Source organism: Puma concolor, chromosome D3 (assembly GCF_028749965.1).
Source record: "Puma concolor isolate L17-30 chromosome D3, mPumCon1.1.hap2, whole genome shotgun sequence".
Classification (NCBI taxonomy): domain Eukaryota; kingdom Metazoa; phylum Chordata; class Mammalia; order Carnivora; family Felidae; genus Puma; species Puma concolor.
In genome coordinates, this window is record NC_141678.1 from 28,291,657 (window position 1) to 28,304,085 (window position 12,429).

Below are 12,429 nucleotides of genomic sequence, written 5' to 3' on the forward strand. Positions count from 1 at the left end.
AGTTCAGACTCCCTTTCCTCGGGACTAGGGTGGCCACAGCAACTCTTCCCCTATAGCAGCAGCACTTGATGGGAGCCATGCAAAAGGTGTTCCCTCCCACCCACCGCACTGTGGCCCCAGGACCTTGTCAGCAGGGTGGCCAGACACTAGTATATGAGCTGTGGGAACAGGGAGACAGCACATAGCCCAAACTTTGAGTGACTAGATATAAGTGTGCATGTGGTGAATCTTGTGCAGTCATCAAAGACAGGTTTTTACAGGGTGTTTAATGACATAATGTATTAAATAAAAAAGTTATCATGTGCCAAAGAATAAAATATTTGCACAAGAAAGACCGAAAGAAAATAACTTATCCAAGTGTTAATAGTGGTTAACTTTAGATCTGGATTGAGGGCAACTTAAACTGTTTTTGGTGTTTCTGAACTATCTGCACATACTTTGTAGAATGAGCCCGTGGGATGTATGTAACCAGTTATACCCAGCTTTGCATACGTATGTACCAGAACTCCTTGGGCCAAGAGGAGATGTGCTGGCTTCTCTGAGGCTGTTTTCCTGTCCTGGGCACTACTTTTGCTGCCTCATCTTCTGCCCAGGCCTAGGCATCCCATCCCTTGCTTGTAAACTTCTGCTCAGGTCATGGCCTTTCTGGAACCCCATTCTCCCTTCTAGATTGTCCATTTATGAAGCCATCTCCCCAGCCAGACTACAGCGAGCCCTTCAGACAGAGACCACACTAAAATGTCAGGTTTTGGTTTGCACAGGTTTGGATCTTGCTGGTTGCTATTTGAATAGAGTTGAATATGCCTTGTATGTCAACAAAAACTCAGACCAAGCTTCTAGGACTGTTGGTATTAACAGAACTGAGTGCACGAAAAACAGTTTTTGTTCATTACATTAACCTTTGCTGCTTCTTTCCTTCCAGCTCACGTGTCTGAAACGGCCTTTGGTTGTCATCCATGAGCTATTCGACAAATCCATCATGGATATTTCCTGGTAAGATGGATTCTTATTACAGTGCACAGGCTAGGAAAAGAGAAGCTACACACAGGAACATGAGGCCTTCCAGATGTGACTGGGGTCAGGCAGTCAGGGCCACCCCCTCCCCCGGTGTGGTAGCCAGAGCAAATGATTCAAGAAAGGACAGCTTGGGCCTGACATTGGGAGAGTGTCAGCTGCTGTGCTTCCTGCTTTGTTGGCATTTGCCCCTGGAAAATAGTTCCTCAGGCAAACTGACATTTGGGGAAAAAGTGCTGTGATCCTGGTTTTACTTCACTCTGTCATTGCATGAACCAGATTAGCATAAGTATGAAGACACATTTGTTGCTTCTCAATGACCTCATTTAGATGTATATTCCCTCATGTTTTTTTAAAACATGGTTTCAAAATAAATAAAAGTTAAATTCTTACAGAATACATGGTGAGAGATACTTTGTACATGTGCAAAGAACTAAAGGGCTCCAGAATCTTCTGCAGTGTGATTGTCTCCCCTGCCCCCCCCCCTACCAAGGAATGCCATAGAAGGGAACAAGGGGTTTCTGGCATCTGAGAAGAACCCTGCATGCTACCCTCCCGGTCCAGCTTTGGAGGTGTGGTTAAGCCCCATAGGGACTTGCTCCCAGACTGCTAATAGCCATCTTTTTCAGGACTCTGAATGGGCTGGGCATCTTGGTGTGCTCCATGGATGGCTCTGTGGCGTTTCTAGATTTCTCCCAGGATGAGCTTGGAGACCCCCTGAGCGAGGAGGAGAAGGTAGGAGAACAGTACACCTCCAACTGGTAGCCTGAGTGCTGCGCTTGCTCTTGGGCCACAGAAATGGCCACCACAGCCCCTTCGATTGGACCCTCTCCTTAGGACATACACAGACACATTGTTTCTTAAAGTATTCTTGGGTATTTGTCTCGTACAGATGGTAATTTTTTTTTTTTTTTTTTTTACAAAATAGATTAAATAAAGATGAGGCTCTCATTCATGTCAGAAATCAGTTCTGGAACTAAGAATAAAACAACTTTGGGCATCTGTTCTTGAGGTGATAATTAGCCACACACTGGGATGTTTTCACATGTGGGAGATAGCAAGAGTGACTCCTAAGGGTTCCTGTTCACGTCCCTTTCCCCATTGTGTCATACAAACATAGTTGCCATAGAGCAGTAACATTGATGGTTTCTTAGCACTTGCTGCACGCCAGACTCTGGGCCATGTATTTTGCATGTATTATTTCATTTGAATTCTATAAAACCCTTCAAGGCAAGGCTCATTCATTTTATCAACAAGGTAACTAAGCCTCAGAAAATAGTGTGACTCTTCGCCAAGACCATACACAACCCTTAATTATGAGAACAGAACCATGGGCCAGGCCCATAGGCTTCCTCCCCTCTGTGCTCTCTGCCCAGGACAGGGTGACCCATGTGCCCTTCTTCAAGGACTTTAGGAAAGGCCCTGCTTTATGGACCATAGACTTAGAAGGCAGACATTTCTACAGATGGGCCTTTGCCACCACTCAGTGGAATGTATTCATTTGTCTGAAAGGAGCCTTGTGAAAGCCCAGAGCAGGTGGGCAGCTCTCCCCTTCGAGCTGCAATTACTGGTAGAGGCTCCCTCATAAGCTACTGTGTGGACTTCATGCTATGAAGTAAACCCCTTGGGCATAGGGGTCTGCCTTGATGACAGCACCTAAAATGGCCTGGCACCCCAAGAGTCACTTGTCAATGAAGGGATGAGTGTCTCAGTGGCTTCAGGTCTTTCTGCCTTGTCACTGTCATCAGGTAACCTGGGATCCCTATGCACTCTCCTCCCCATTGGAGAGTCTGGTGGAGGGCAGTGGCGGGGAGGGCTACAAAATAATGCCATCTAGCTTACCTTTTCCCAAATGGCAGGCAGGGACCCCATGTTTGAGACACACAGGTAAACATCTGCCAGACTCTGAATTCTCCTCCAGATTCCAGGGGAGGGATTGAGGGCAGAAGGGACAGGTAGCAAAGGAGGGAAGTTCCCAGCCACACACAACACACCAGGCCCTGCAGAAACGAATCCCAAGGCATGACCTCCCCCTGCCCAGCATCCTCTGCTGTGAGGCATATGTCCTGCTGGCCTCCGTGTTGGTCATTAGGCCTTCCTTGTGAGTCTACTCTTCATCACACCAGTCTCACTCTAACGTGCTGGGGATGCTATCCCTGCCAACATGGGGTCCTGTCCGGCTTGTTGTGGCATTGAATTAATGAGACCTAGGAAGGTGAAGGGAGGGACCCTGCTCAGAAGGGTCAGGACATGTTGGGGGACAGGAGAGGCAGAGAAAGATTTCCCCAGGTTTGCTATGCCAGACATTCCCTTACTCTTAGATACTGTTAGCAGCCCCATGGTAACTTCCATTCACATGGAACTGATGACAGCAAACAAGAATGGTGTGAGAAGGCTCTGAACTTCAGTGTCTGATTCCCAAAAAGTGTTTGGGGTACTTGGGGTGATTTAAGAACCTGGGACCACTGCCCAAGACCCTTTCCATTCTCAGAACCAGGAGAGTCAACACGCAACTCACCCACTGGTGGGCACTAGCCACCACGTTGCTGCTCACAGCTGGTCTGTTGCACTTCTCTCTGCTTCCCCTAGAGCCGCATTCACCAGTCTACCTATGGCAAGAGCTTGGCCATCATGACTGAGGCCCAGCTCTCCACAGCTGTCATCGAGAACCCAGAGATGCTCAAATACCAGCGCAGGCAGCAACAACAGCAGCTGGACCACAAGAGTGCCTCGGCCAGAGAGACAAGTTCAGCTACCTCAGTTGCTGGCGTTGTCAACGGGGAGAGTCTAGAAGACATTAGGAAGGTGAGGGCTCGTCCCCATAGCCCTGAGGACATGGGTACACACCCAGGGACAGAGCAGGGGGAACAAGCGGTCTGAACATAGCACAGACACAATTCGGTAAGCAGGTGTATGCTGTGCCTAGAACAGGACCCAGGGGTAAGCCAGTTTGGGGCCACTTGGCCCCATTGCCATCAGCTGCATGAGGTAGTAATGGGGCCTAAGGCACTTTATCAAAGACCTCTGTAGAGGATATCATTTCTTATAGGAGCTTCCAAACCTCACTTCTAGCCTTTCTAGGAAATTTTAGATACTGAGAACAGTGGGTGTCAGGTTCTGTCCTTAGGATATATCAATGGGTTCCCCCTTCTTCCTCTGGAAGCCCATGTCTCACTGGGGGAGGGGTGGAGATGGGGCAGGAACAGAGCAGGAAACGTCAGGATCACCTGGGGAACTTAAATGATCTCCAGGACCTATACAGGGCAACAAATCTGTAATTTGGACACAATGTGTGCCTGGGAACCTTTGGTTTTATGAGCCTTCAGTAGAAGAAATGACTCTGATGAAAGAAGATTTGCAAATCACAACTTAGAGACAAGAGTGGCTCACGGATACAGGTTTCATTTGTTTGTTCCCTCATTGAGCCCCCTGGCTGCTGGTTGAGAGTGGCCAGACTGGCATATGCTCACTGCCTAGGAAACCTGGCCAGGCCTGCAGTGCAGGTGATGAGAGCAAGGTACTGAAGCCAGTTCAACTGGGAGCTTTCTGTCATTGCTGCTTTACCGTGCAGGAAGTTGAATGCTCACCCTGACAAAAATGCTTGCTCAGTGGCTGAGTTTAGTTGGACCAGAAGGCCATAGAAAAGGAAGTTGCAATTCATTTCTTTAGAAGCCTTATTTTTTTATATGTGGAGGTGCTTGGCAGAAACTTTTCCATTCATATATGTCACTCTATTTTGCCAGAATCTTTTGAAGAAACAAGTTGAGACTCGGACTGCAGATGGTCGCAGAAGAATCACACCTCTCTGCATAGCACAGCTGGACACCGGGTACTTATTCACTCACCGAGCTTTCTGTGGCTTTATCTGGGGAGTTCTTCCTCTCTCCTTTCACCAGTTAGCACTTTCATAATCAGGGTCTTCACAGGCTCTTGGGTCAATCCGACCCCTAGAATCTGGAAATGGGGGAGTAGAGCCCAGCTTCCCACCAGCCTCAAAGCCCTGTGCTTCCTGCAGAGCCCTTATGCACATTTGACTCATGCAGAAGGTGGGCTGGGAGGAGCCTGTGACAGGCTGGAAGGCAAGGGCACCTTCACAGGGCCTGTGTGTCCACACGGCCAGTTCTGCCTCATTGTTGGTGGGGCATTGAAGAAACCAGGGAGAGAAGTCGGACTGATTTTTTTTTTGTTTCATTTTGCCCTTTTATACACATTTTTGAATAGTAAAAACCCAAAGAAGGATACAAACATTACCCTTAATCTAGTCTCTCAGATATAATTGCTGTTAACATTTTGGTATCTGTATCTCCGGTCTTTTTCCCCACCTGTTCCTGTATCTTGACCTTGCATCCATTTTAATAAATAGTCCTCTGAAGCAAAGACTTGCTGATTGTCCAGGTTCCCAGGTTGTGAATGCACCATGATTTACTTGACCAGCCCCTTAAGTGTAGACTTGTAGTTTGTGTCCAGTGTTTTGTGATTGTAAATTAATCTTTGAGCACACCCATGACTGTTACCACAGGATACTTCCCAGAAGTGGAATTACTGGACAGAGAGTAGGGCTCTGAGGCACATTTCCCTGAGGGGGAAAAGTAGGGGAAAAGTGGACTCAGTCACCATTTGCTGTTGTCTCAGAGTCTGTAGTCAGGCTTGCTTCTGTACTAGTCATTCTCCTCAAAACAATGCATGTTGATTCAAAGGATGGTAAGGCCCTGTGTGAAAGAAATAGTCCCCCCGCTGTCAAAGTAATTTCAGGTTTTATACTTATTCAACCAATGTGCTCAGGGTGCTACCCACACTAGTCGTCTGCACTTTGCAGTTGTTTTGAAGTCTGAAGAGACCTTCTGTCATATGATGTGCTGATCTGACCTCCTCATGTTGGGGGTGTGGGCTGTGAGGCCCTGGAGGGCAGAGACCTGACCAGATGGAGCCAAGTCTCCTGACTCCTCCCAGAGAGTGGTTTTCCTTTGATCAAGCCTTTTTCCGTTGTTCACCTACCAGGGGTAATGCTACATGCTTACTTTTTATTAGGACCAAATGAGACAGGTACATATGACTGTGCTTTGAACACTGTGAAAAGCTGTGGAAGTGAGGGTAATGGAGGTGGTGGTGATGGTGACATTTTTCTTCCAAGCTTTCTTTCAGGCCCTACCTGATGAGGAGATAGAGGTGTTAGGTGGCTTTCCACCTGGCCTTAAGCCAGCTTTCTGCCACAGGACACCTATTTCTGGCACCAGAACTTGATTCTTTTGGTCTTAAAGGCTTTTTTGCCCTCTTGACTCCCGTGTTAAAACAAGTAGCAACAGAATAGGTAATGATTAGTTTAACTAATCAAGCAAGAAAAGAAAAAGCACAAATATTTTAAGTAGAAGTAATCACAGATAAAGAATAAATCAAAAGGACAGAAGACTTCTTTACTGAATTCTGTGTAAATAAATTTGAAAGTAGGTGATTTTGAGGAAAATAAAATTATGAAAACTGAAGAAAATCTATACAAATGAATTATTATAGAAGAAATAGAGGACGCTGTCCCAGAACTAACCTACCAAAAGCCACCAGACTAAGAAGGTTTCACAGAGAAATTATAAGAAAGTTTCATTCTAATAATTAGAGGAACAGATCATTCTAATACCATTCAAAATACTTGAAAATACTCTAGTGCATTACAAAACCGTTTTTGAAATGAACACAGATTTACATCAAAAACATGACAAAGGTAGAACATAATAAATTCCTGATCAATCTCATTTCTGAACGCCAATGCAAAAATGCTAAATAAAATAACAGAAACTTACAGTGTGTTAAAATGTTAATACGCTATGACCAGGTAAGGTTTATTTCATGAAAGCAAGGTGGTTCAAATTTGGGGAAATTTAATTTGCTTCTGCATATCAAAAGATCAAAAGAAATATATGGTCATCTCCATAGATGCCTAAGAGACATTTTTATTAAATTCAACATTGTTCTGATTTAAAATTTATTTAAACAGATGGGCACTTCCTTAACTTGATAAAAACTACCTTATTTTAAAGTAAATTCAAAAACTAAGCATGCATCTAGTCTGGTAACTATTATTTAACATTGTTCTGGAAGTCCTAGGTCATACAATTAGTCAAGAGAAAGAATATATTGGAAAGGAGGTGGTAAGATGTATCATTATTTAAAAGATGGTGTGATCTGCAAGAGAATCAACTGGGAAAACTGCCATAGATAATAAAAGAAGATAATAAAGTGGATACAATCAACACAATGAGATCCGAGTGGCAGCAACTACCTTTAGAAGATCACTTTCACAAATGCAGTGCCTACAACGTAACAAGAAATGTAGAAGGTCTTTATGAAGAAAAATTATAAAATCCTACTGAGTGACCTAAAAGAAAATTCAAAGAAATAACTAGAAATGTACATCCATTTCTTCCCTAGGATGATTTGACATTATAAAAATGATAAATCTCTCTCAACATGAGCCCATACAAATAACCAACAGGAGTTTTCAGAATCAGACAGGCTCATTCTAAACTTGTGTGGAAAAATAAGCAGGAATAACTGAAATATTTCTGAAAAAGAAAATCAGGGAAGACTAGCCCCACCAGAAATTAAAACTTATAAACTGTAATAAAATGGGTACTGACATATGAATAGACAGAGTGGTGGAATACAGTAGAAAATGCAAAAGTAAGCCCAAATATTTATGGGAATTTATGTGGCATTTTGCATCACTGATGAAACATCAGCTAATGTAATAAATTACATTACATCAGAGAGAGAGAGAGAGAGGGTCAGGACTACTTACCTATAGAAACAAAGTTAGATCCCTACATCACAACTTAAAATTAGATACATTCCAAGCAACTCAGATTTTTTTTTTAACTTTTTTGTTTAAAATTTTAGAAGATTCTTTAAAAGAATATTTTTATGATCTATGGCACAAAATTTAGTCCACACAAAAAACATTTTGGGTGCAAGGAAAATTGTACTATAAAGAGTCAAAACAGCATCATGGGGACACCTGGCTGGCTCAGTTGGAAGAACATGCAACTGTTAATCTCGGGGTTGTAAGTTCAAGCCTCCTGTTGGGTATAGAAATTAGTTAAAAATAAAGTCTTTACAAAAAAAAAAAAAAAACAGCATCCTGGGGAAAATACTTCCTGCTCGTGTAAGGAATTTATTAGATATGTAAATAGGTCTTGGAATCAATAGTAAAGACAACCAGATAGAACAATAAATAAGGAATATAAACAGTTCACCAGATAAAGGAAATCATATGCTTCCGCATGAAAAAATCTCAACCTCGCATCAAAGTAATTGCAAATTATTAAAACTATAGTAAGGTACCATTTTTCATCAAATTGTCAAGTATCAAAAAATTTGGTAAAACTGTTGGTGACGGTTTGGGGAAGCAAGCACTCTGATACACAGCTGGAATTTAAACCTCCAAGGAAGGCACTTTAGAACTATTTATCAAAACTCATCAATGAACATTCCATCTGCTGCTGAAATTCCACTTCTAGGAATTTATCTCATGTAATCTGTGAAACAACTGTTGTACTGATGATTATGACAGGGTGCATCTTTGAGCAGCTACTATGTGTTCTAAGTGTGTGCTACACTAACCACGTTAGTCCCAGTCTCAGGAGGGTTCTGTGAATTTCTGTTTTGCAGATAGAAACCTGAAGCACAGAGTGGTTGAAGTGCCCAAGGTCCCAGAGCTTGTTCATGGCAAAGGAGTAAAACCTGGCCAGGTTGGCCCGGGGCCCTTAGCCTTAACACTGCAGTATCTTGCCACCTGTGACAGCAGTGTCTGTTACAGAAAAAGCTGGGAGACAGCACTGGCATTCTGCAGTAGAGGCTGGTTAGGTAAATTATCGTATATCCACACAGCCCATAATGAAAGAGAGTCCTGCTCTTGTGTGCTGCATTTCATGAGTTCTGAGACACACGCCTGCATATTTTAACATTTCTGAGATTAGGGTACATCTTATAATCAGGAGCTTCTGACAGTTACATTTGGTAATAACCTCTTCTTTCTTAGTGGCACATGAAGTATCAGTTCATCTTAGGTTCGATTACACATAATGTATGACATAATTTTAGTTTTCTTTTTACTTTTCTGCGACTTGGCACATTTTCTTCCATGAAAATACTTCACCTTTGGACCCAGAAAAAAATCACTTCAAACATAGAAAGTACTTGATGTGTCTGATTTCCCAGGCTGATTTTTGTTCTTGACAACAGGGACTTCTCCACGGCATTCTTTAACAGCATCCCACTCTCGGGCTCCCTGGCGGGCACCATGCTCTCCTCTCATAGCAATCCACAGCTACTGCCACTCGACTCCAGTACCCCCAACTCCTTTGGCGCCTCGAAGCCCTCCACAGAGCCTGTGGCGACAGCTGGTGCCAGGCCGGCTGGTGATACTGCCAGTAAGGACAGGTGAGTGGGCATGCCAAGGCTTGCTCCTGTCCCTGGGGAAAGTTCAAATTTGGACACAGTTCCGCTGACACTTCATGGCTCCTTCGATAAAAAAAAGAAAGGTGCTTGATTTTTGATGAGGTCCTGCTTGGGAGGGAGACCTTGTTCAGGTGAGTCTGATGCACAGGGCCATGAGGACTTCACCTCCTGGGGCAAGATGCAGTCCCAAGATGCACTCCTCACTCCTAAGGGTGCGAACCACCCAGGGATGCATTGCCTGCCCCAGGGTCAGCCCCACTTTCCAGCAGTTCTACATTTGAAGTGGCTTAGGCCCCCACTGCACGGTGGAGATCATTGCCACACCAGTCATCTCAGGAAGGGTGTCTGGGGAAGGATAGACAGCTCCAGATCTGTGAGACATTTTAACAGTTGGCCTTGCAGGTCCTGGGAGAGGAGGAAGGAACTCCAGGATGCCTGCCAGGTGTCTGTTGTGGGGTCCAGGTGGGTGGATGTGGTCAGTAGGAGGCCCAGTGGCTTTGGGACTCAGCATGTGTGATGTGCTTGGGCATGGGGGAAACTTACAGGCTCATGCCTAGGCCTATTCTCTGTGGAGAAGACAAGGGCTATGAGATGAACACTTGGAGGAGAGTATGAAGATCGCATATTGCCAAGGCGGGATGAGAGAGGGGCTTCCCAGGCCACAGTGTGTTTGGCTGAGCATGAAGGCTGGGAATAGACAGTGACTTCAGGACCCTGGGTGGGGACTTTTCTTGTTAGACCATTAGTCAAAGTAGGAAAAGCTGCTTTGGTTTGGAGTGGTTTGGGATGGAAATGCTGTATTCAAGTTGTGGAGGTAGGGCTGTAGAGTGAGAAAGGTTGTAAGAGCCACTTTCTAGGCCTCATGCTACCTCTAGAATCTCTCACAACAATACAGTGGGGCAAATGTGAGTGCATTTGCTCATGACCTTCTCACTACCCAAACTTCCTGATTTTTACAGATGAAAATATTGAAGAAATAAGAATAGTAGATTACATCTTGAAATTGTATTTATAGCAGTTTGATATCTGTGGCCCTTTTATTTGGCTCCCGATAACACAAATGTAGGACTCCCAAATGCTTGATGGATTGTGCTTAACGTACTCTCCCATCTTCTTACTCCCCACCCCCAGTGTGAATGCTACCTCTACTCCTGCTGCATCGTCACCCTCCGTGTTAACAACCCCGTCCAAGATCGAACCCATGAAAGCATTTGACTCCCGATTCACCGAGCGGTCTAAAGCCACGCCAGGTGCTCCTGCCTTGACCAGTGTGACTCCAACAACTGTGGAAAGGTAGGTGGTGGCTGTGTGGGCCCCCAAGAGACCAAGTAGGACACAATCTCAGCTAGCAGTGCAGCAGCCACTTTCCCACCAAGCAGCCTGCTTTCCCATGCAGGAGCACACTCTGGTCCCTGTGGACTCAGGAGCCCCTGAGTCCAAGGAGAAAGGAGCAGGTTTTCCAAGTGGGAAAATGATTGGAAGAAGCCATGGCGGGTACAGAACAGACACAAAGAACATCGAGGGCAACAACACCACAAGGGCTGGTCAGTGCAGAGGCTCTGTGGAGTTCAAGGTCATTGTTTGAATGGAACCGAGTTTGCCTAGAAGAGGAATGGGAGATTGGGTGGGGAAATAGAAGGCTGTGATACTGCCGCATCATGGAAGTAATGGCCTGCTCAGACACTGACCAGGTGTTTGGGAGCAGAGATAAAAATGATAGAGAAGAGGTCTTCATGCAAGTATATAAGCTTCTGAGCTCTTACAAGCTCTATGCTACTCGCCCCATTCTCTGCATCTCCCTTAGCACACGGCAACCAAGCCACATGGGATGTAGCCTATTTCTTGGAATTACAGTCCTCCTGAGGTGGCTAGAGCAAGTGGGTTTGTTGGCACAGAGCTTTTCTGATTCCTGGGGAGTGTGTCCCCAGCTCCATGACCATGAGTCCACCACGACACAGAGTTCACTGCATAGCCCAGTGAGGTAGGGGTTTGGGGGAGTTAGAGGTGGGCTGGGCCAGCTTCCTACAGAGGTGCCAAGGCCTTAAGTGATGTCCTCTTGAGGTTGCACCCCAGCTTGACACGACAGGCTCAGCAGCACCCTACCTAGCCTTTGCCACTATCAGCTAAATGCAGGACATTTGTCACAGACTCTTGCAGTTACCACACAACCAACAGGCACTCAACAAAGGGAGCATTTGTGATGAGACCTGACCTTGCAGTAGACTATGTCTTGGAGCTAAAGCTGTAATATGCTGTCCCCAGGACTTGACTCATGATCTCAAAACTGCTTGTCTAATCAGAATTTGTTCTCCTTGGAGAACGGCCTCTGGAGACCAGCATGGGAGGACTCTCAGGTCAGCTACTGCATCTTTGACCTTGGTGCAGGACCTTGTATTCTACTCTATAGTGTGATCATGACTGTTTTAGTATACAGGTATTCCACACGATCTCTTTATCTAGCAGTTTCTCTGTCTAGTAGTATGGAGGATCTGAAAACCTTCCTGCTGCTCAGTACTTTGAAATGGTGGATGAACTGCAATACATATCCTTAAAACATGTAACCAGTTGATGATAAAGTAAGGGAAATCCCCTGGAGCCAAAATCTAAGAGTAAACAAAATGACCAGGGTGTTGGGCTGGGAGGGGTTACCTACATGGTAACCTTGAGTTTTAATGGCCACAAAGATTCAAGACAGGGCCTTGGGCCTGAGCCATGTGGTGGGTTGGAACTAAGACACTAACATTAAGTTAAACTTCTTGACAAAGTATACCTCTAGTGAGAGAGAGGACAGAAAAAGCCTGAAGGGCAGCATGAGAACATGGCCAAGAAGTTGAAATATCTCAGCCAGTCCTCAGGGTTAGGAAAACAGACTGTATAGCCACAGGCCTGCCCTCCTGTGGATTGGGGATGTTTAACACTAACCACGTCATCTCGAAACCATCAAGCAAACAAATGAACACAAAAGGA

General features: G+C 45.0%; 1 protein-coding gene across 4 annotated transcripts in view; it reads left to right on the forward strand.

The window, feature by feature from the left end:
* HIRA (histone cell cycle regulator) overlaps window positions 1-12,429 on the forward strand; it is a 93,294-nt gene that overhangs the window by 39,982 nt on the left and 40,883 nt on the right. For all 4 annotated transcript variants that reach the window (XM_086682260.1, XM_086682262.1, XM_086682263.1 and 1 more), the window contains 6 exons: window positions 923-993; window positions 1,644-1,749; window positions 3,604-3,819; window positions 4,758-4,843; window positions 9,247-9,444; window positions 10,594-10,755. In XM_086682260.1, coding sequence (XP_086538386.1) covers window positions 923-993; window positions 1,644-1,749; window positions 3,604-3,819; window positions 4,758-4,843; window positions 9,247-9,444; window positions 10,594-10,755 — 839 coding nt within the window. The remainder of the gene's footprint in view (window positions 1-922; window positions 994-1,643; window positions 1,750-3,603; window positions 3,820-4,757; window positions 4,844-9,246; window positions 9,445-10,593; window positions 10,756-12,429) is intronic.